At 41.6% G+C, this 22,394-nt stretch overlaps 1 protein-coding gene and 1 pseudogene across 5 annotated transcripts in view; one reads left to right on the top strand and one right to left on the bottom strand.

Annotated features, from left to right (window-relative positions):
• NSD1 (nuclear receptor binding SET domain protein 1) overlaps positions 1 to 22,394 on the top strand; it is a 177,671-nt gene that overhangs the window by 128,067 nt on the left and 27,210 nt on the right. For all 5 annotated transcript variants that reach the window (XM_017896072.1, XM_017896073.1, XM_017896069.1 and 2 more), the window contains 4 exons: positions 4,910 to 5,110; positions 7,597 to 7,776; positions 17,080 to 17,236; positions 18,899 to 19,104. In XM_017896072.1, the coding sequence (XP_017751561.1) occupies positions 4,910 to 5,110; positions 7,597 to 7,776; positions 17,080 to 17,236; positions 18,899 to 19,104 (744 nt within the window). The remainder of the gene's footprint in view (positions 1 to 4,909; positions 5,111 to 7,596; positions 7,777 to 17,079; positions 17,237 to 18,898; positions 19,105 to 22,394) is intronic.
• Positions 14,528 to 16,071, bottom strand: LOC108544784 (protein arginine N-methyltransferase 1 pseudogene; annotated as a pseudogene).

The raw sequence follows: 22,394 nt of genomic DNA, 5'->3' as shown, positions 1-22,394 counted from the left end.
TTTTTTTTTTTTTTTTAAATAAGAGATGAGGTCTTGTCCAGGTTGGAGTGCAGTGGCGTGATCGTAGCTCATTGTAGTCTTGAGCTCCTGGGCTCAAGCAATCAGCTTCCCAAGTAGCTGGGACTACAGCCACTTGCCACCATGCATGGGTAATATTTTTTTATTTTTTATTGAGATGGGGGTCTTAACTATGTTGCCCAGGCTGGAAAGTGTTCTCTCACTCTCTCTCTCTCTCTCTCTCTCTCACTCTCTCTCTCTCTCTCTCTCTCTTTTAAGCATGATATGTAGATGTTACAGCATGTAAACAGTGAAGAACTCAGGGCTGAGGTATAGATCTTATGCCTGTAAGTCATTGAAGCTGCACATATGGATCATACTTCCCAAAGAAAAAGTGTCATTAGGATAAGATAATGGTCAGTGACACTACCTGGGCATATATGCTCTTATAACGAGTTACTGGAAGGAGAGGAGGAGCTAGTCAATATCTCTGAAGCCACAGGAGTCAGGTGTTACCTGCAGGGGCAGATGTAGCAAAGACACTAAGGAGGTTCTGGATTGAAGAGAGAATTTTGTATGTGGCAGTGAGAAAATGCCTCAATTTTTGCCAGAGGATGTCTCATTACACTAGATTGAAGGGTGAGTGGATAGCCCTATATATAACTTCTTGAAGAAACTTGACTTCAGCAGAAAGGAAGATAGTACCTAAAGGGAGGATATTATAGGGTCAAGAGGAAAATCATTTTGAGTGTGTAAAACAGCTCTGTTAAGGCAGAATTGAAGTGCAAAAAATTGCACATATTTCAAGTGTATGAGTTGATAAATTTTGGTATGTATATATGTATGCACCTGTGAAATCATCACTCAGCATTATTATTTTGAGATTCAGTAAGGTTGTTGTGTGTATTGGTAGTTCATTTCTTTTTATCACTGAGTAGTAGTTTGTTGTGTGGATTTACTTGGTTGTTGATCCATTCATCTGTTGATAGACATTTGAGTTGTTTCCTGTTTTGGTTATTATAAATAAAGGTGCTGAGAACATTCAAGTTTTTGGACACTTTGTACCCTCCCTCCCCCTTCCATTTTTCTTTTTTTTTCCTTGAGACAGGGTCTCTCTCTGTCGCCTAGGCTGGAGTATAGTGCTGCAGCCTCAGCCTTCCAGGCTCAAGCAATCTTTCTGGCTCAGCCTCCTTAGTAGCTGGGACTACAGGTGCCTGCCACATGCCTGGCAAATTAAAAAATTTTTTTTTAGAGACAGGGTTTATTACATTATTACCGGGCTGGTTTTGAACCCCTGGGATCAAGCAGTCCTCCTTGTTCAGCCTATTAAAGTGTTGGGATTATAGGTGTAACACACGATTCCTGGCCCCATTTTCTTTTTTCTTTTTTTCTCTTGAGATGGAGTCTCACACTGTCGCCCGGGCTGGAGTGCAGTGGCGCAATCTCGGCTCACTGCGACCTCCTCCTCCTGGGTTCAAGCAATTCTCCTGCCTCAGCCTCCCGAGTAGCTGGGATTACAAGCATGTGCCACCACACCCAGCTAATTTTTGTATTTTTAGTAGAGACGGGGTTTCTCCTGTTGGTCAAGCTGGTCTCGAGCTCCCAACCTCAGGCGGTCCACTTGCCTTGGCCTCCCAAAGTGCTGGGATTACATGCCACTGTGCCTGGCCAACTTTTTCATTTTCTTAATGATGTGTTTCTAAGATTAATAGTTCTTAATTTTTATTAAATCCAGTTTATCAGTTTGTTCTTTTTATGGACTGTGATTTGCTGTCATAGCTAAGAAGTTTTACTTAACCCAGTGTCACCAAGTTTTTTTTGTTTCTTTTTTTTTTTTTTTTTGGAGACGAAGTCTCGCTTTGTCGCCCAGGCTGGAGTGCAGTGGCCGGATCTCAGCTCACTGCAAGCTCCGCCTCCCGGGTTCACGCCATTCTCCTGCCTCAGCCTGCCGAGTAGCTGGGACTACAGGCGCCCGCCACCTCACCCGGCTAGTTTTTTGTATTTTTTAGTAGAGACAGGGTTTCACCCTGTTAGCCAGGATGGTCTCGATCTCCTGACCTCGTGATCCGCCCATCTCGGCCTCCCAAAGTGCTGGGATTACAGGCTTGAGCCACCACTCTGGCCTGTTTTTTCTTTTTAATCTGCGACAGAGTCTCACTCTGTCACCCGGGCCGGAGTACAGTGGCATGATCTCACTCACTGCAACCTCCACCTCCCAGGTTCAAGTGATTCTTGTGCCTCAGTCTCCCGAGTAGCCAGGATACCAGGCATGTGCCACCACGCCCAGCTAATTTTTGCATTTTTAATAGAGACAAGGTTTCACCATGTTGGCCAGGCTGTTCTCAAACTCCTGATCTCAGATAATCCACCCGTCTTGGCCTCCCAAACTCCCAAAGTGCTGGGATTACAGGTGTGAGCCGCTGCGCCTGGCCAGTGTCACAAAGATTTTTAGTTCTATGTTTCCTTCATAGAATTTTCTAGTTTTACATTTCACTATTAGGTCTATGATCTACTTTGTATTAGTTTTTGCATATGACATGAGGTATAGAGAAGATAGAATTTTTTTATTTTTGGTTTTTTTAGATTTGTGGTTATGTTTCCCCTTTTTCCTAGGAAAGTTATTATCTTTGAGAGTAGGAAGTTTTACCAGTTTTGGTACAGTGTAAGAAATGGGAGTCTTTTATTAGTGCTCTTGGCTTACCCTATTTTCCTGCAATAGGGTGATCACATCATTGTTTAGATTGCTCAGGTTTAATAATAGCTACCACTCCTGTAATCCCAGCAGTTTGGGAGGCTAAGGTGGGCGGATTATTTAAATTCAGAAGTTTGAGACCAGCCTGGCCAACGTGGCGAAACTTCATCTCTACTAAAAATACAAAAATTAGCCAGTCATGGTCGTGGGTGCCTGTAATCTCACGTACTTGGGAGGCTGAGGCACAAGAATCACTTGATCCCAGGAGGTGGAGATTGCAGTGAGCTGACATCATGCCACTGCACTTCATCCTGGGCGACAGAGGGAGATTGAGTCACACACACACACACAAAAGCTACCAGTTATTCAGCATCAGGTAGAGTTTTGCCTGTTTAATATTTCTTAAAATATTTATTTGCTGGATGTTCTCAGTGTTTATAGATAAAATGGGTGATTTGAATGAGCTTCCATTTCCAGCAATTGCCTGCAGGAGGATTCATGTTGAGGTCTGTTTGCCTGTCAAGCTTAGGCTCTTTTTCTTATGTTGCACTGCATCTTACAGAGAGATAGAGGTCTGTGTTTTATTTTTTTATTATTTTATTTTATTTTATTTTATTTTTTTCTGAGACAGAGTCTCCTTCTGTGGCCCAGGCTGGAGTACGGTGGTGCGATCTCAGCTCATTGCAACCTCCACCTCCCAGTTTCAAGAGATTTCGTGTCTCCGCCTCTGTAGTAGTTGGGATTATAGGCGCCTGCCACCACACCCAGCTAATTGTTTTGTATTTCTAGTAGAGAAGGTGTCTCACTATGTTCCCCAGGCTAGTCTTGAACTTCTGGCCTGGTTTTGACTTTTTATTACAAAAATCTTAAGACATACACCAGGGTAGAACAATGTAAAGAATCTCCATGTATTCAGTTAATTTCACTAGTTACCAACTTCTGTCTCATTTTCTCCATATATTTCAAAGGGTTTCTAACAGATACAACATCTAATGTATAGCAAGAATATATAATAACTTCTTTGTATCATCTACCAGCCAGTTCATTTTCAAATTTTCTCATTTGTCTCAGGGATGTCTTTTTATTACGTTTTGAATCAAGATCTAGATCCAGAGAGAGGCCAAAAGCTTCCCTGTAGGTTTTCTTAGGGAGATTACCAGCATTGTATGTCGGGTGATTTCCTGTAGTGTAAACTTTTTTATACATCTCTTTTTTTTGAGACAGAGTCTCACTTAGTCGCCCAGGCTGAAGTGCAGTGGCGTGACCTCGGCTCACTGCAAGCTCCGCCTCCTGGGTTCATGCCATTCTCCTGCCTCAGCCTCCCAAGTAGCTGGAACTACAGTCGCCCGCTGCCACGCCCAGCTAATTTTTTTTGCATTTTTAGTAGAGACGGGGTTTCACCGTGTTAGCCAGGATGGTCTCGATCTCCTGACCTCATGATCCACCCACCTCGGCCTCCCAAAGTGCTGGGATTACAGGTGTGAGCCACCGCGCCCGGCCTATGCATCTCTTTAGTTTCTACTTATCTATAACAATACTGCCCCCACACCTTTTTTTTTTTTTTTTTTTTTTGAGGCAGGGTCTCACTCTGTCACCCAGGCTGGAGTCTACTGGTGTGATCTCAGCTCAGTCAGTCTCCACTTTCCAGGCTCAAGCGATCCTCCTGTGTCAGCCTCTTAAGTAGCTGGGACCATGGGCATGCACCACCATGCCCAGCTAATTTTTGTATGTTTAGTAGAGATGGAGTTTCGCCATGTTGCCTGGGCTGGTCTTGACCTCCTGGACTCAAGCCAGCCACTCACCACGGCCTCCCAGAGTGCTGGGATTATAGGCATGAGCCTCCTCGCCCAGCCGAACTTAAATTTTGTTGGTTGCCTCCTGGAGGTATCCCCTTAACTTGTTCCTCTTTCATCCATATTTCCTGTAAACTTGTAGTTAGTCCAGGGGCTGGATTAGGTTTAATTTGAGTTTTTGTTTTTTTGGCGGGGGTGCCAGCAGCAAGCATTTTCTGTAGACAATGTGTACTTTCTGTTGTATCACGTCAGGGAGTGTGTATTATCAGATAGTTCATTTATAATAATACTAAGATTGTTACAGTGGGGTCAGATGATGTCAGTCCTATCAGTCCATTTTAAAATTTCTTACAAACTTTTCAGCTAATGGTTTAGCATTTTGTAGATTCTTGAATTCTTATTAATTTATCTTCTTTTGGTTTCTCAGGAATCCATACCTGTTTTGTATGTAAGCAGAGTGGGGAAGATGTTAAAAGGTGCCTTCTACCCTTGTGTGGAAAGTTTTACCATGAAGAGTGTGTCCAGAAGTACCCACCCACTGTTATGCAGAACAAGGGCTTCCGGTGCTCCCTCCACATCTGTATAACCTGTCATGCTGCTAATCCAGCCAATGTTTCTGCATCTAAAGGTATGGATTTCTCACGTGGACCACTCTAACTGTAAAACCTCAGTTTCATTGGCAACAGATATTTTCTTTTTCTTTTTTTCTTTTTTTTTTTTTCTTTTTGAGACGGAGTCTCGCTCTGTTACCCAGGCTGGAGTGCAGTGGCATGATGTCAACTCACTGTAAGCTCCACCTCCTGGGTTCACGCCATTCTCCTGCCTCAGCCTCCTGAGTAGCTGGGACTACAGGTGCCCACCACCATCCCCGGCTAAATTTTTGTATTTTTAGTAGAGACGGGGTTTCACCATGCTAGCTAGGATGGTCTCGATCTCCTGACCTCGTGATCCACCCGCCTCGGCCTCCCAAAGTGCTGGGATTACAGGCGTGAGCCACCACACCCGGCCGGCAACAGATATTTTCAAATGCAACCCATCATGTCACTTTATGGCGTCTCTCTATTCAGAGAGATTACCAACATTGTATTTGGGAGAGAAGAGGGACATAATGAACTAGTTCAGCAGCCAGGCAATGCCAGGGCTTCACAGAACACAATGTGGTTATGTGGTAGGGTATTGAATATTTGGATTTCATATGAAATGTAGTTTGAGAAAGTGTTCAGCTGCACGTCCTCTTCTCCCTAATTGATTAGAAAACCAGAGTATAGTCTTCCCCTGGGCATTTTTTTTTTTTTTTTTGAGACAGAGTCTCGCTCTCTCCCCCGGTCTCCATCTCCTGATCTCGTGATCTACCCACCTCAGCCTCCCAAAGTGCTGGCATTACAGGTGTGAGCCACCACACCTGACCCCTTGGGCCGTTTTATATCTCTGGTTTCTATGTGTGATATCATTCAGAAATGCATGTTAAGGGAGGAATTGGGGTTCATTTTTTTTTTTTTTTTAGTGAAAACTTGTCCTAGAAATTTCTTCTGCTTCATAGTTAAGGTGAAACCTGAGTTTTCCAAAACTGTCTGTGCATATAGGTAAACTTAAGTTTTGAAATGTGTTCTCTTTGGTAAGACAAGGTGTTTGTTTTTGTTGCTGTTGTTGTTGGTTTTTTTTTTTGAGATGGAATTTCACTTTTGTTGCCTAGGCTGGAGTGCAATGGCACGATTTTGGCTCACTGCAACCTCACCTCCCGGGTTCAAATGATTCTCCTGTCTCAGCCTCCTGACTAGCTGGGATTACAGGCACATGCCACCATGCCCAGCTAATTTTTGTATTTTTAGTAGAGACAGGGTTTCATCATATTGGTCAGTCTGGTCTCGAACTCCTGACCTCAGGTAATCCGCCTGCCTCGGCCTCCCAAAGTGCTGGGATTATAGGCATGAGCCACCTCACCTAGCGTGTTTTTGTTTTTTGTTTGTTTTGTTTTGTTTTAAAACAGGAAGTCTCGCTCTGTTGCCCAGTGTGATCTCAACTCACTGCAATGTCCACCTCCCAGAGGTTCAAGAGATTCTCATGCCTCAGCCCCTGGAGTAGCTTGGATTACAGGTGCTTGCCACCACTCCCTGCTACTTTTTATGATTTTAGTATAGACGGGGTTTCACCATGTTGTCCAGACTGTTCTGGAACCCCTGACCTCAGGTGATCTGCCTGACTTGACCGTCCAAAGTCCTGGGATTACAGGTGTGAGCCACCGTGCCTGGAAAAACCCAATACTGTATCTCTGCTGGTAAATTCATGTTTGCCAAAAGAGCCTTAACTTTTTCCATAGAGGATTAAGGAGGCAAAATTTAGCAGTGTTGATGTTTCTTTTAATCAGACTGTCAGTACCTTTTTTAGGATTATGTCCTGGCCTAATGGGTCTCATAAGTAATTTAACTTGTTGGATCAAAATTGCAGTTTCGATGACTATGATGGTGTACACCTGTAGTTCCAGCTTCTTGGGAAGGTAAAGCAGGAAGTGGGAGGACTGTTTGAGCACATGGACTTTGAGGTCATGTCCAGCCTTGGCAATATAGGGAAAAACCCCATGTCTTTATTAATACAAAGAAAAATGAAAAGAGTTGCAGTTTAACTATTGGCTACTTTCTTATTTTTAATTGTTATTACAGATTGCATTAGAGGTTTTGGTGGTGGTTCGGTGATGGTTTATAATAGATAAAGTATTTGAGGGGATGTATTTCCTCTGGAGATGGTAGAGAGGTTCGTTCACTTGAAAAGCTTTAAGAATCACAGAGTTCCAGGCAAGCATTATTGTTCTCTCCCCTCTCCCTATTTATTCTGGGGCTGATTTCCTAGCTGTCAGGACAGTGGTTTGAGTTGGGCTTTCCCTTGTTGAAGCAGACTCACTGACAGTTAACGGGTTTTGGTTCCTTTTGGAGACTTATCACATAGCTCCCATCTGAGTTTTCTTGGTGGATCGAATGTTTAAGATCCATCATCTTAGTGGTCATTCCTTCTATTTGTGACATTTTTTCAATACTAACAAATAGACTTGAATAACTCACATTCTTTTTATATTTAATATTTTTGTTTTTCTTTTGCTCATCCCTGATTTTCCTGCTTTAGGTCGATTGATGCGCTGTGTCCGCTGTCCTGTGGCATACCACGCCAATGACTTTTGCCTGGCTGCTGGGTCAAAGATCCTTGCATCTAATAGTATCATCTGCCCTAATCACTTTACCCCTAGGCGAGGCTGCCGAAATCATGAGCATGTTAATGTTAGCTGGTGCTTTGTGTGCTCAGAAGGTAAGAAATCACTTCTTCCTCTATTTGTAGTCTAAAAAGGGATTAAATCAATGTTTTAATTGGAACAAAAAAACTTTTCATCATATTGCCACTGGAAACAATATTAGAAATGATACTATTCATCTGCCATTAAGGAAATGATGTCCCAAATTAATGATTATATAGCAAAACTTGTTTTTTTATTTTTTTGAGACAGCATTTCACTCTGTTGCCCAAGCTGGAGTGCTGTGGCACAATCTCAGCTCACTGCAACCTCCACCTCCCAGGTTTAAGCAATTCTCCTGCCTCAGCCTCCTGAGTAGCTGGTATTACAGGTGCCCACCACCACGCCTGACGAATTTTTTGTATTTTTAGTAGAGACAGGATTTTACCGTGTTGGCCAGGCTGATCTCAAACTCCTGACCTCAAGTGATCCGCCCGCCTTGGCCTCCCAAAGTGCTGAACTGCGCCTGTCCAGCAGAACTTTTAAAACTTGGCTTTGTTGCCCAATAGGGAGAGGTTTTATTTTTCTTATTTTGAATAATGACTTGAGTTTTGTTAAAATGATAAACAATTGAAGCAGTAGAGACAAAAATTCACTTAATTCCACCACCAGAAAAAGAAATCATTGCTTAATATTAAGTGGCATTACTCCAGACATTCATGCATGTCAGCAGATAGGTCAGATACCTAGATAGAAACAATTCTTGAAAATAGTATTATCATGTAATTGTGTTTTAACAAGCAATTTTATGCAAATTAATAGAAAAGAGCTGAACGTGATCGAAAAGTGAGGGATTTTGAACTTAGTTACATATTTCTCATTGTAAGAATATTAAGTTTCTTAAAAGACTAACCGTTAGAAAGAAAGAATAATTTCCTGCTATATCTGTTTTCTGTTCGCGTCTTTCCGCAGCCCCAGGACTGGAGTGAAGTGTGCAATCTCTGCTCACTGCAACCCCTGCCCCCGCACTGCCTCCCACCGCCGCCCCCACTGGTTCAAGTGATTCTCATAGCCTTCAGCTCCTGAGTACCTGGGGAATTTGTGCCCCACTAATTTAATATTTTTAATTGGTGGAGTTGGGGCGCGTTTTCCTTCACCATGTTGGCCAGGCTGGTCTCTTAACTTCTGACCTCAGTTGATCCACTCTCCTCGGCTTCCCCAAAGTGCTAGGATTACAGGCGTGAGCCAGTGCGCCCGGCCATTTTATTCATTTTTAAAATACTTGTTTTTTAGAACAGAGTTAGTGTTAACCTTTCACATATTTTCTTTTCTATGCTTATCATCCCCGACAACTTGATTTTTGCTAGTTAAATGGAAGATTTTAGCACTCATCACCAGTATGTTAACCGTAATACTTAAAGTTCTGAATTCCTTATTTCAGTTTTTCTCTTGGTTGTCTGAACTTTGTGAGCCCACAGGTGCTCATTTCTCTGCTTCCAGGCATCATTTGCCTTTGTACTAGAAGGATATCTAGTACAAAGGTAAATGATACTTTTCTAAGTTCATGGTAGTGGTATTGGTATTTTGTAATGGTATTTTTCTAGGTTCCTTGTGGACTTTGCTCCACTATCTTCTCATGATGAGGGTAGCACCAGTTCTTCAGTTTTCTCTTTTATTTTCAGATTTTGTTTTGTTGATTTAGTAGTTACTTGGAAATAATTTTTTTGTTATCTACTTATTAATTATACAATTTCCTGAAAACCTGGCTGGCTCTGAACATTCTGAGGGATTAATTTTATAAAGAGTCAATATATGTAAAAGAATGAGCATTATACTTCGAATCTTGAAGTCCAAGTTTGAATTCTGGCTTGTCTCTTTAGTCAAATTGCTTTACTAAGTCTTGGTTTGCTTGTTTATAAAATATAGGCTCTATTCCCTATCACACAGTCATATTTATCACATAGCATCAATTAAATGAAAAGATATGATTAAAACCCTTGCACAGTGAGAAAATAAGCTTAAATGGTCTCTGGTCTCATTTTAATTCTCTGTAGGGCTTTTCCACAGCCTGCCTCATTTTGTTTGATTTTCTTCTAAAAATTATCTTTGTTATTATCCACTTTCCCTGCAAGATGACTTCCTCCAAGAAAACAATACCTTCTTTTTCTTTCCTCTTTCTTAAGATATCACTAAGAAGCTGAACACGTTGGTGCATGCCTGTAGTCCCAGCTATTCAGGAGGCCAAGGTGGGAGGATTGCTTGAGCCCAGGAATTCAAGACCAGGCTGGGCAATATAGTGAGACTGACCTCATAAACAAAACAAAACAAAACAAAAAATAACCAAAAAAAAAAAAAGCTATCACTGTGAAAGGAAAATAAATCCACAAAAGGAAAATTTGGAGCCCCAAATCACTAAGTCAAGGGAAAAGTCAAGCTTGGAACTACATCAGGAAAACCTGCCTCCCATTTTATTCCTCAATAATACAGCTACAGGCCAGGCGACGTGGCTCACACCTCTAATCCCAGCACTTTCGGAGGCTGAGGCAGGTGGATCACCTGAGGTCAGGAGTTTGAGACCAGCCTGGCCAACATGGTGAAACCCCGTCTCTACTGAAAATACAAAAATTAGCCAGGTGTGATGGCGGAAGCCTGTAATCCCAGCTGCTTGGGAGGCTGAGACAGGAGAATTGCTGTGTTCTGTTGAATTTCACCCTGGCAGTGGAAACCGATAGCTTATCTTTACTGGTGTGGGACAGAAAGTCATCCCTATGCTCATCTGAGACAAATGCGTACCTGATTGCTTCCTCTGCCCTATTGTTTATGTAAAAATGCAGATTCACTGAGCCAGATTAAATTGTATATTCAGTGAAAGGCTGATGAAGGACTCAAAAGAATGCAACCTTTTGTTTTTTACCTACTTATGACCTGGAACCCCAAGCCCCTCCCAGAACCAATGACAATGTTACACATACTGATGTCTCTTATCTCCCTAAAATATATAAAAGCAAGCTGTACTCCCACCACCTTGGGCACATGTTGCCAGGATCTCCTGAGGTTGTGTCATGGACGTGTTCTTCACCTTGGCAAAATAAACTTTCTAAATTGGTTGAGACTTGTCTCACATATTTTGAATTCACATCACTAAGGAGATTTGTATGTTTATGCCAATAATTCTGTAAAAAAATAATTTTCCTTACTTGCGATATATTGTCTCTGTAGCCAAAGACTGGCGTTTAGTTAATTCTGGAAGCTTTGTTCGCTTAGTTGAAATCTGAAAGATAGTACACAGTCAGTGGATGGGTAAAACTGCTGCCACCTTAGTATAAACCAAGGCAGTACTTCCAAACCAATACAAATAAGCAGTCATTGCGTTCTGTATCATCACCTACTCGCAGTAAAAGCATGGCAGTTTTACCTTAGAAGTTTCTTGAAGTAAAACACCTTAGTTTTATTGTATCCTGTCCATGAAGTGAACATTGTTTCCCTGTTCTCTGTGATGAAGTGGGAAGTACACATAAAGCCATTTCTTTGCATACTGATGGTTATCATGAGTTAAAGCACTCATGCAACTGAGTTTCAGGCTGAACTATCCACATTGTTCATGGAACACCGTTTTTAATTGTAAGAGTTACTGATAAACTGTGGTTATTCATGCTTGGATATGTAGCAGACATTTACTTGAAAATGAACAACTGCGAGCCTGTCAATTCAAGAAAAACAACTGCAAAATAATGGCCAATGATAAAATTTGAGCTTTTAAGTGAAAATAAAAATTTTCATAAACTATTATCTTCTACCTTCAACTTGACAGCTTCTTAGTACTTACTGATGGGATCATGGTAGTATTAATAAATGTGATTTTAAAAGTATTATAATAGGCCATTTCGAAGATGCATATGACTCAATGAACTTTTTTTTTTTTTTTTTTTTTTTAGACAGAGTCTGGCTCTGTCCTCAGGCTAGAGTGCAGTGGCGCGATCTCGACTCACTGCAACCCCCTCCTCCCGGGTTCAAGTGATCCTCCTGCCTCAGCCTCCCGAGTAGCTGGGACTACAGGTGTGTGCCACCATGCCCAGCCAATTTTTTGTATTTTTAGTAGAGATGAGGCAATATTTTTAATATAGCTAATGCATGATGTTAAAAACCTTGCATGTGTAAAAGATCCATTCAAAGTAGAAGACAGATCAATGAATTTTAGTGTAGTCGTTTTAAGTTTAGTGACATAGTTTCAGTTTCCACATTGCAACTAAACTCTACACTGTGGAGTTTTAGTATAGCATCAAAGAATGAATATCCATAGTTATTGAACAGGTTATTTTAGCACTCTTTTCCAGCAATATATCTGAGAGGCTATACTTTCTTCATGTGTGTCATATAACATATTGCAACAAATGCAATTTAAAATATTTGCTACAATGGGCTCTACACGGTGGCTTATGCCTGTAATCCTAGCACTTTGGGAGGCAGAAGGATCACTTGAGGCCAGGAGTTCAGGACCAGCCTGGCCAACATGGCGAAACCGGTCTCTACTAAAAATACAAAAATTAGCTGGGCGTGGTGGTGCATGCCTGTAGGCCCAGCTACTCAGGAGGCTGAGGCAGAAGAGTCACTTGAACCAGGGAGCGGAGGTTGCAGTGAGTTGAAATCGTGTGCCTGCACTCCAGCCTGTATGACAAAGCGAGACCCTGTCTCAAAAAAAAATAAAATGTTTGCAAAAATGTGTCGGGTGCAATGACTCGCGCCTATAATCCCAGCACTTTGGGAGGCCGAGGTGGCAGATCAGTTGAATCCAGGAGTTCCAGACAAGCCTGGCCAACCTGGCAAAAAACCCCATCTCTAAAAAAAAAAAGAAAAAAAAAAATTGGCGTGGCTCGGGAGGCTGAGGCAGGAGAATCGCTTGAACCTGTCAGGCGGAGGTTTCAGTGAGCTGAGATCACACCACTGCACTCCACCCTGTGTGACGAAAATGAGGAAACGTATAGTTTTTATTAAAATGTTAATCATGTTTAATGAATTAATTCTTAGTATCTGTTTGCAGGAACTAGGAAATAAAAATTTAAAAATAATAAAATGAATTAGATACTTAAAATGAATTTAGAAACAACATTTTTTTAGTTTTAATTTATCTCTGGCAAATATCTGTAGTATACCTTGTATACACAAAATCACTTTGGGTTTCTTTGTAATTTTTCAAGAGCATAATGTGGTCCTGTAAATTTAAGGAAAGCCTGAGGCCAAAAAGCCCAAGGACTGCTCCCATAAACTAAGATTATCCTGCGGTTAGTGAACAGGGATAGAAAATAGTCTTACAACTTTTTTTTCCCCTCATGTAAAGGAGAGGACTAAAGGTAGTTAACCCGGGTAGTAGGATAATTGGTAAATTTCAAATTGTAAGGAATTGGACCCTTTCAATTTAGCAGTATGTTTAAAATGCATTTTCTCTTTCTTTCCCTCTTCCACCAAGTGTCTCATTTCATCTTTGTTTTAATGACTCATGCAGGTTTCCCTCTTCTCTCTTCCTGGTTTTCCGGCTTTCTCCTATATATTACCTCTAGTGTCACTAGATAGACCCTCCTTTCCTGCTTTCCATCTATCTACCCAGAGTAGTTCTATTGATTTCTTGCCTCATGTTCTTCCTCAGCTCAATCTGCATTGGGCTCTGTCCTGAAATACAGAGGTGCTTGACACTTTGTCCCCTCAGCTCTGACCTTTGACCTTTATTCAGTGGGTTTTCTTTTATCCAGGTTTCTTTTAGTGTTATATCCTTCTTTGAGTGCCTTTTTGTACATGAAATATTTCTAGTGCATCATGAATGCCAGTTTAATGAAAGGAAGATTTTTCTCCTAAGACTATGTAAGCAGACTAAACAAGTTGTAATTCGGCAAGTGACTAAGCATAGATACGAATGTTGCAGGAAGGTATCCTGCCGCTGGGCTAGTTGAATTTATGTCACTGTTAGTGTACCATTCTTAGGTTATTTGATTACCAAAATAGCTAAATAGAGTTTGGGACTGTATAATTGTTCTTCAGACTTGTTTTTTAGCAGCAGATGCATTTCCAAATATAATCTTACTCTGAATCTGAGCTTCACTATACAATACAGACAAAAGGCGAGCTTTTCCAGTTGAAGTAGGAGTCTGATCTGAAACACACCCCTGGCCCCAACAAAAAACAAATAAAACTTCCACTCTTATTTTTAGAGCTTGTTGAAGAGAATTAGTAAGTAAAGGTCCTTTTGGCCGGAACTGCCATCTTCCTGTAATTTGTGAAAATGTCAAAACACAAAGGGAAAGAGGAGAGGCACCTGATACATGTTCTCTCAGCCTTTTACAAAACATGGAGTTGTTCCTTTGGCTGCATATATGCAAATCTATAAGGAAGGTGATATTGTAGACATCAAGGGAATGGGTACTTTTCAAAAAGGAATGCCCCACTAGTGTTACCATGGCAAAACTGAGAGTCTACAATGTTACCCAGCATGCTGTTGGCATTGTTGTAAACAAGGGCAAGATTCTTGGCAAGAGATTCAATGTGCATATTGAGCACATTAAGCACTCTAAGAGCCAAGATAGCTTCCTGAAACGTGTGAAGGAAAATGATCAGAAAAAGAAGCCGAAGAGAAAGTTACCTGGGTTCAACTGAAGCACTAGCCTGCTCCACTCAGAGAAGCATACTGTGAGAACCAATGGGAAGGAGCCTGAGCTGCTGGAACCTATTCCCTATGAATTCATGGCATCATAGGTGTTAAAAAAAAATAAAAGATCTCTGGACTGTTAAAAAAAAAAAAAAAAAGGCAAAAGTCAGCATGGGAATAAATTATATATAAAATGCAGGTTTCCCTCTTCTCTCTTCCTGGTTTTCCGGCTTTCTCCTATATATTACCTCTAGTGTCACTAGATAGACCCTCCTTTCCTGCTTTCCATCTATCTACCCAGAAGTATGTTTATAGTAGGAATTTTTTTTTTGTTCTTTCCCAGCTGAAGATTTATTGGCATAAATGCAACCATATAAAAACGTTAAGTCATGAAAAACAGTCATGATGTGCCCTCCCCATCCCCCCAGCCCAGGCCCCTAAAACTTCCTCTGCGGGAGGGAGGGAGAGAGAGGAAGGGGGAGCCCCGCAATCGTCTAGTAACGCTCAGCCCCTGGGCCTGTGCAGGGTAGGAGAGCCGGGCCTCAGCGCATCCTATAGTCTGTGGAGCAGGACAGGTCGCACAGATGGCCCTTGAAATTTAGGTTGACGGTGAAGTCCAGGTCCCAATTGTTCTTGGCGTTGGGCCACATGCCGATGGTGCCGAAGATCTCCTTGCCCGTCTTAAAGGTCAGGTAGTCCTCCATGTAAAACACCACCTGCCTCCAGTGCGTGTACAGGGACTCGGGGCTGATGGAGAAGCCGGTCCTCTTGTGGCAGTGCATAAACTCGATGTTGAAGTAGGCCACCTGGGCGTGTACGTAGTCATTCTGTTTCACTTGCAGGCAGAACGGGGAGGTGAAGGTCAGGTCTTCCACCTTGACGGTGTAGATGTCTACCTCCTTTATGAGGCAGGCATTGTTGACCAGCTGTTTCAGGTCCACCAGGTCCACTAGGGTCTCCTTGATGGCCACATCTTTGATGCAAGACATCGAAGCCGTAAGCGTTCTCCCACCTGTGGATCTTGTAGGCTTTGTACTGCCGTTCCTCGATGACCGTCACATACAGTGTGGCCCGGTCTGGGAAGATGAGGCTTATTGGGCGTCAGTCACTTGTCCGGGCGTGGAGCACGGTGTTGAGCATGGACTCCTAGAAGAGGCAGTTAGCCCATCCACTTGCTGATGATGATGTCCACCTTTTCCACCCGGAGCTCTACCTCCGCCACCTACCCCTTGATGATGGTCACCAAGTGGTCTAACTTGTTAGCTTTGACAATCTTCACTGCATATTCAGAGCTAGTGGAACCACTCGATCCCGATGACGTTGCGGGCCCGGCCTTGGCGAACATGCTTGTTTCCGTGCCCCCATCCAGCACTACCTTGTCCTTGAAGAGGTGATGGTTGTGAAACATGGAATTGCTGTAGTGGGCGTAGGAGTCAAAGTAGTAATATTTGGACGTTATGCCCTTGACGTACGGCTTCTCGCTGCTTTCCGCCTGGCCACAGGACACCTCCATGATGCAGTTTGCGACCTCGGCGGCCGCCATCTTGGCCCACACCTCCTAACTCCTCCGGTTGCCAAGACCCCCGCCTTTTTCTGTAGTAGGATTTTAAGAGGTGAAAGAAGCACAGTGAGAACAAGATTAACTCGCATATATTCTTTGCTAAGGCTTTACTCACCTCTTCAAGGGTAAAACTTGGAATTACATGTTTGAGTTTAGCATGTTTGAAGCATGCTCATTTCTGGCAACAGTGTGGCTCATTTCTTTTTGGCAACAAAATAAAATGCCTGCCTATCTGCTGAAACTACTGTGTTTTGAAAGTATTTATATATTTATTTATTTGAGACAAGAGTCTTGCCCTGTCACCCTGCTTGGAGTGCAGTGGTTCGGTCTCGGCTCACTGCAACTTCCACCTCCCAGGTTCAAGCAATTCTCCTGTCTCCGCCTCCCAAGTAGCTGGGAATACAGGCATGTGCCACCACACCTGGCTAATTTTTTTAGTAGATAGGGGGTTTCACCCTGTTGGCCGGGCTATTCTGTAACTCCTGACCTCAGGTGATCCACCCACCGCAACCTGCCAAAGTGTTGAGATTACAGGCCTGAGGCACTGCACTCAGCCGAAAAGTTAGTAATTTTAAAAGGAGGGAAGGAACTAACCATATAGAGTTACTACTTATGTGTCAGCTGCTACTAGGTGATTTATTAACTAGGTGAGTCCTCAAACAAATGTGGTTATTGTTTGTTAGAGAAAACTCCTTACCGCTGAGGAAATTATAGCTCAGCAAGGAAAGTGAATTTCTCAAAGGCATGTAGTCCTAGAGCTAGAATTCCAACCTGAACCTGACTAGAGTTAAATAAAGCTTATGCTGTTTATACTCTGGTCATTGTGTGTCACTGATAATGTTTTTATTTAGTATGTCTTTTAGTGAAGAGAAAGAAAGAAATATATATATATATGCGTATGGGATCTACACATACATGACTTTTATAGGTTCCCTTGTGACTTCATTGCTTTAACTTAATTTTGCCAATAGGATCTCATGTTTATTAGCTGTGAATCTAACAAGCTTTCAGGGGAGCAGTGTTCAGGAATGTTGGAGCGGGAATACTTCTTCAGCATAGATTTTCTGGATAACTAGTTAAACTAATAAGCCCTAAGCTGGTTAAGAGCTGAGCAAAAGCTATTTTAACTGGGTTCTTAAATGCGGTATTGTGATCTGAATGCCACTTTTTTTTTTATTCCCACAGGAGGCAGCCTTCTGTGCTGTGATTCTTGCCCTGCTGCTTTTCATCGTGAATGCCTGAACATTGATATCCCTGAAGGAAACTGGTATTGCAATGACTGTAAGGCAGGCAAAAAGCCACACTACAGGGAGATTGTCTGGGTAAAAGTTGGACGATACAGGTAATCCTGGAGAATAGCACTCATTTCTTTTACTGTCCTTTGTTTCTTGAGACCTCTCATATACAATGCTTAATGTATTTTCTAATGATCTACTTAATTAGGCATGGTACTCCTCCCCTCTTTTATTGATGTTTTCCTTATAGGAAAAGAAGCCTAACTTTATGATTTGCAATTATAGGAATAATACATGTTCTCTGTGGAAAAATTTTTTTTCTTTTATGTATTTTTTGGAAAGTTTTTTTTAATGAAAACACACTAATAATCTCATAAGGCAGGTACATTGTTAACATTTCAGCATATGTACTCCCAAATGTACCAATCCACAGTTATGTCCCCCCACCATCCAAAATAACTGTCTTTACAGATTATTACTGTTTTGTGTCTTGGGTTGTTTGTTTTGAGACAGGGTATCCTCTGTCACCCGGGCTGGAGTGCAGTGGTGTGATCATTGCTCACTGCAACTTCAAACTTCTGGGCTTAAGCGATCCTGCCACCTTAGCCTCCTGAGTAGCTGGGACTACAGGTACATGTCACTGTGCCCAGCCATTTTTTCTTTTTAAAAATATTTTGATTGAATGTGGAAAGCACAAAGGATGTAACATGCATAATTTTAAAGAATAACAAAAGTGACACCTGTGTATGTACCTTCCACTTAAATAAATAGAACACTATTGGTACTTTTGAGGTCTATTCCATGCCCTGATTCCATTCTCTCCTACCCCCAGAGGTAATCACTATACTAAATTTTAGCTTTTTCATTCCTTCGCTGTTCTGTGAGAGTTTAATGTTTTCTTTGGTATGTTTTAGACCTTTATGTAAAGGAATTATTGTTGATATATTTTTCTGCAACTTTTTTCATTCACTTCTATGCCCCTGAGATTCATCATAGTATAGTATGCTGGTTCATTCATAGTTCACTGTTCCTTTATACAGTCACATAATGTCTAGTTCACTTACCCATTTTCCTGTTTGGACTGTGAACATTTGGTCAGTTTTTCTTGGTTTATATACTTGGGACCTTGATTATAAGTATACACTTATATACAAGTATATATTTGGTTTATATACTTAGGGCCTTCTCTAGGGCATTTTCTGGAGTAAAGTAGGTAGATAGAGGTTTCCAGCTTTAATAGGTAATACCATATTGTCTCCCTAAAATAGTTGTGTAGTAATTTACATTCTTTGATTTTGTTTGTGTGTGTTTGTGTTTTGATTTCTTGGTGCTGTTCTTCTATAATTATTCAAAGTTTCCTTTTTAAAGGCCAAATTGTATTTTATTTTGTATAGTATACCATGGGTAATACTATTATTTTCTTGATGTTGAGCATTTATATTTTTTGCAGTTTTTCCTTTTTATAATGCTTCAGTGAATGTTATTGTCATAAGTGTCTGTTCCTATATCATTTTTTTTTTAGGTAGAGTCCTTGAAGTTGAATAATTGAGTCTAAGGGAGTGTGTGCCTATATAAGAATGTGGGCAGGGGTTTTCCAACTTCTAGCACATACAATTGTTTGTGTTCTAGTTAGGTTGTAAGAATGCCGTAAGATGGACTTTAATGTGGACAGACAGACATTGCTAATCCTTACTCTTATATGAGTAGATTATTTTCCTAATGCTTTGCAGCTTTCTAGAGGTTTCCCTTCTCTTTTTCACCTTTCCCAGGTGGTGGCCAGCCGAGATCTGCCATCCTCGAGCTGTTCCTTCCAACATTGATAAGATGAGACATGATGTGGGAGAGTTCCCTGTCCTCTTTTTTGGATCTAATGACTATTTGTGGACTCACCAGGCCCGAGTCTTCCCTTACATGGAGGGTGATGTGAGCAGCAAGGATAAGATGGGCAAAGGAGTGGATGGTACATATAAAAAAGGTAACTTTATCCTTTTTGTTTCTCAGGCAAACATATACCTCTGTTGCCTGAGTGCTCTGTTTTAGAATTCACATATGCTCCATTTTGAAACTGCCTTTGTCCTCTCAGGACATTATGTGGCTACAAATACCGTATTTTGCAAGGAAGTTGACCCATGTAACTCATTATTTTTGAACCTTAATCTTTACTTAATTAGAATTTCCTTGAGCTTTTTTTTGACTTATCAGTTGCTTTCTCAGCATTCCATCAAATAATGGAGTTCTGAAACTATTTCATAGAAGAAACACTTCAGTTTGCTAGACTCTAGCAGAGCTACATTTGCCCCAGGGAGTTTGGTCTTGTCTTTTCTTTTCTTTTCTTTTCTTTCTTTTTTAAAGCTTGTTGGAAAGAAACAAAATTCACCAGATATTGTAGAGCAAACTAGTAAAGATCAAAGCATAAATGCTCTGAATCAAAATAAAGTTTTGTAAACTGGCCTAGCAATGAAGGCAGGGTACCCTGTTATCAGCAGAACTAGGAATTCAGTGGGATTATAAAAAGTGTCCCTGCAGAGTACATAATTGGTATCCCCTTAGTGGTAATTACCTTCTTCCTCTAGCTGTCCTTCGAAAGATAATACATCTCTTGCTATTTAATATATTTGGTCCTTAAAGTACAAATGGTTCCGAAGTCAAAATGGTCCAACTTACAGCTTTACAATGATGCACTTCCATTATGTTCCTCAGCTTATGATGGGGTTATATCCAGGTAAACCAATTGTTAACATGAGGAGCATCTGTGTAAGATTTTGTCTATAGGGTGAGATGAAAAGGGATTCTAAGCAAGTGACATGGAAAAAGATTCTAAGCAGATAAAGCTTCCTGGTTAGGGAATGGGAGTAATGTCGATAGGGAACAAGTTTAACAAAGGTTCTGTTTGCCACATGTTATTTTAGTAGCTCCTCACTTAACCTGTTTGCCTTGTGGTTTCTATACAGAGATATGGGCTATCTATCAGTTCTACTGCTAATACAAAAATACATAGTACTGTGCTATTAGTACTAATACTTCAGGAGCTGAGGTCTTGAGTCTTGTAATCTCAGGTGGTCAGGGATCAAGTGACCAGTGTTTTGGCCTGCACAGATCTAGCCACCACTGAGGTTGGGGGAGAAGGTAGAGTATAAGGAATACCTCAGGTCTGAGCCTGCCTAAGGTCTGAGATTCTGCCTCAGTGAGGGAGTTTCTAGGTGCCTGTGACTTCTTGGAACTTGTATTTTTGCAGGGGAATCTGAAATAGATAACAGCAGTCGAAATATCTGCTGGGATTTTGGTATTAATATTGCGGCAGAAGTGTGCATTGTATATGCTGTGGGAATAGAGCAAGAGGAAGTTGGGGAGCAATGTTTGGAAGTCATAGATGATTACTAAGTGACTCTGAGGAATGAATCATCATAATAATAATAGTTACCATTTTTGTTTGCCAGACCCTGTTCATTGTTTATTTTCTGCTTTAAGTGCTTATGATAACCCTATGAGGTAGATACCATCCTGATCTTGCAGGTGAGGAAACTGAGGCACATTAATGTTAAAGTACTTGCCCCCAACGTATCAATACCAGTAAGTGATAGAGGAAGGTTTCTCACTCTGATAGTAGAGCCAGAATCTAAACTCTTAACCTCTACACTGACTTTGAAGAAGGAAAAGGACTTAAAATGTGATACATTTTATCAAGAAGACATCACATGGGAAAGCACATGTTGAATCTGTTAATAAAATCCTGAGTTAGCAACCTCCAAGGATTTGGGATGGTTTCAGCACATGGTTGGGGGAGTACTGGGCTATTTTCCTGAAAGGATGAAGATCTAACTAGCTCCCTAATTAGAGCAGAGTTTTAAAAACTTCAGCCTGCGACATTGTTGGGCCGTTTAAAAGGTGAGAGGCTGCACGTGGGAAAATCAGTGAGAGGCAGAAATGGCGAGACTGTGCTGGACAAGGTGGCTCACGCCTGTAATCCCAGCACTTTGGGAGGCTAGGCAGGTGGATCCTTTGAGGTCAGGAGTTCGAGATCAGCCTAGCCAACACATTGAAACCCTGTCTCTATTAAAAGCGGTGGCTCGAAGCTCTGTATCCCAGTCTACTTGGTGGAGTCCGAGTAGCGGATGCGTATCACGAGGTCATGATAGATCTAAGGACTCATTTCCTGGCTAACACAGGTGAAATCCCCTGCTCTACTAATAGATTATATACTAAATAAATGATAGTTTCCTTGGCGACATGGTTACGGGTGCCTTGTAGTCCCATGATCTACTCGGGTATGGCTGATGCAGATGTAGAATGGCGTATAACTCATGGAGGCGGAGCTTGCAGTGAGCTGATGATTTGCGACCATCTGCACTCCAGCCCGTGGTGACAGACGCTGAGATCTCCGTCTCAAAATAAAAAAAAAAAATAAAATAAAAAAATATTTAGCCCAGGCATGGTGATTGCATCCTAATCCAGTCTACTCGTGATGTGTTCTCTGTAGGGAGAATAATCGCTTGGAACCCGGTGTGAGAATTGGAGGCTTGATTTGTCCACCTGCACTCCCTAGCCTGGTGTAACAGTATGCAAGCGAGACTGGTGTGTCTACCCACGTCCACCTCCTCTGCCCCCTACCTACCTACCAAAAAGATAAGAGTATATGAATGAGACTAGACAGTGAATTGTTCATGGGGATGGAGAATATGATTTATATTGGATAGATGTTAAGGAATACATGCCGAATAATGTCCTAGTCTGCCTCCTTAGAAGAACACATTTTAGGACAATTTAGATGATTCTGGAAAGGACACATTTTAGGACAATTTAGATGACTCCATGGAACACATACAAACAAGGAAATGAAGAAAAGGATGGGTCAGAGGGGAGAGTTTCTTTAAAGGATGACAGAGCTTGGGGAAAGGCACAGAGAAAGTGGGAAGAATGGGATTCTCAGAGTTTTTAATGTGGGTGAAGAAAAATGAATTAACAGTTTTAAGTGCAGAATGAGAATCTTAAGATTTTGTTGGACTTTTCAGATATTGCAATCTTTTAAGCATGAGAAAATACAGGGGCCGGGCATAGTAACTCGTGTGTAATCGTAACACTTTGGGAGGCTGAGGCAAACAGATACCTTGACCTTAGGAGTCTGAGGCCAGACTGGGCAACATGGCAAAACCTTGTCTCTACAAAAAAATTAGCCTGGCATGGTGGTGCATGCCAGTAGTCCCAGCTACTCGGGAGGCTGAGGTGGGAGGATCACTTCAGCCTAGGAGGTCGAGGCTGCAGTGAGCT

The sequence above is a fragment of the Rhinopithecus bieti genome, unplaced genomic scaffold, assembly GCF_001698545.2.
Source record: "Rhinopithecus bieti isolate Rb0 unplaced genomic scaffold, ASM169854v2 scaffold_26546, whole genome shotgun sequence".
Classification (NCBI taxonomy): domain Eukaryota; kingdom Metazoa; phylum Chordata; class Mammalia; order Primates; family Cercopithecidae; genus Rhinopithecus; species Rhinopithecus bieti.
The sequence above is the reverse complement of the archived record's forward strand: the minus strand, read 5'-3'. Positions and strand labels throughout refer to the sequence as shown.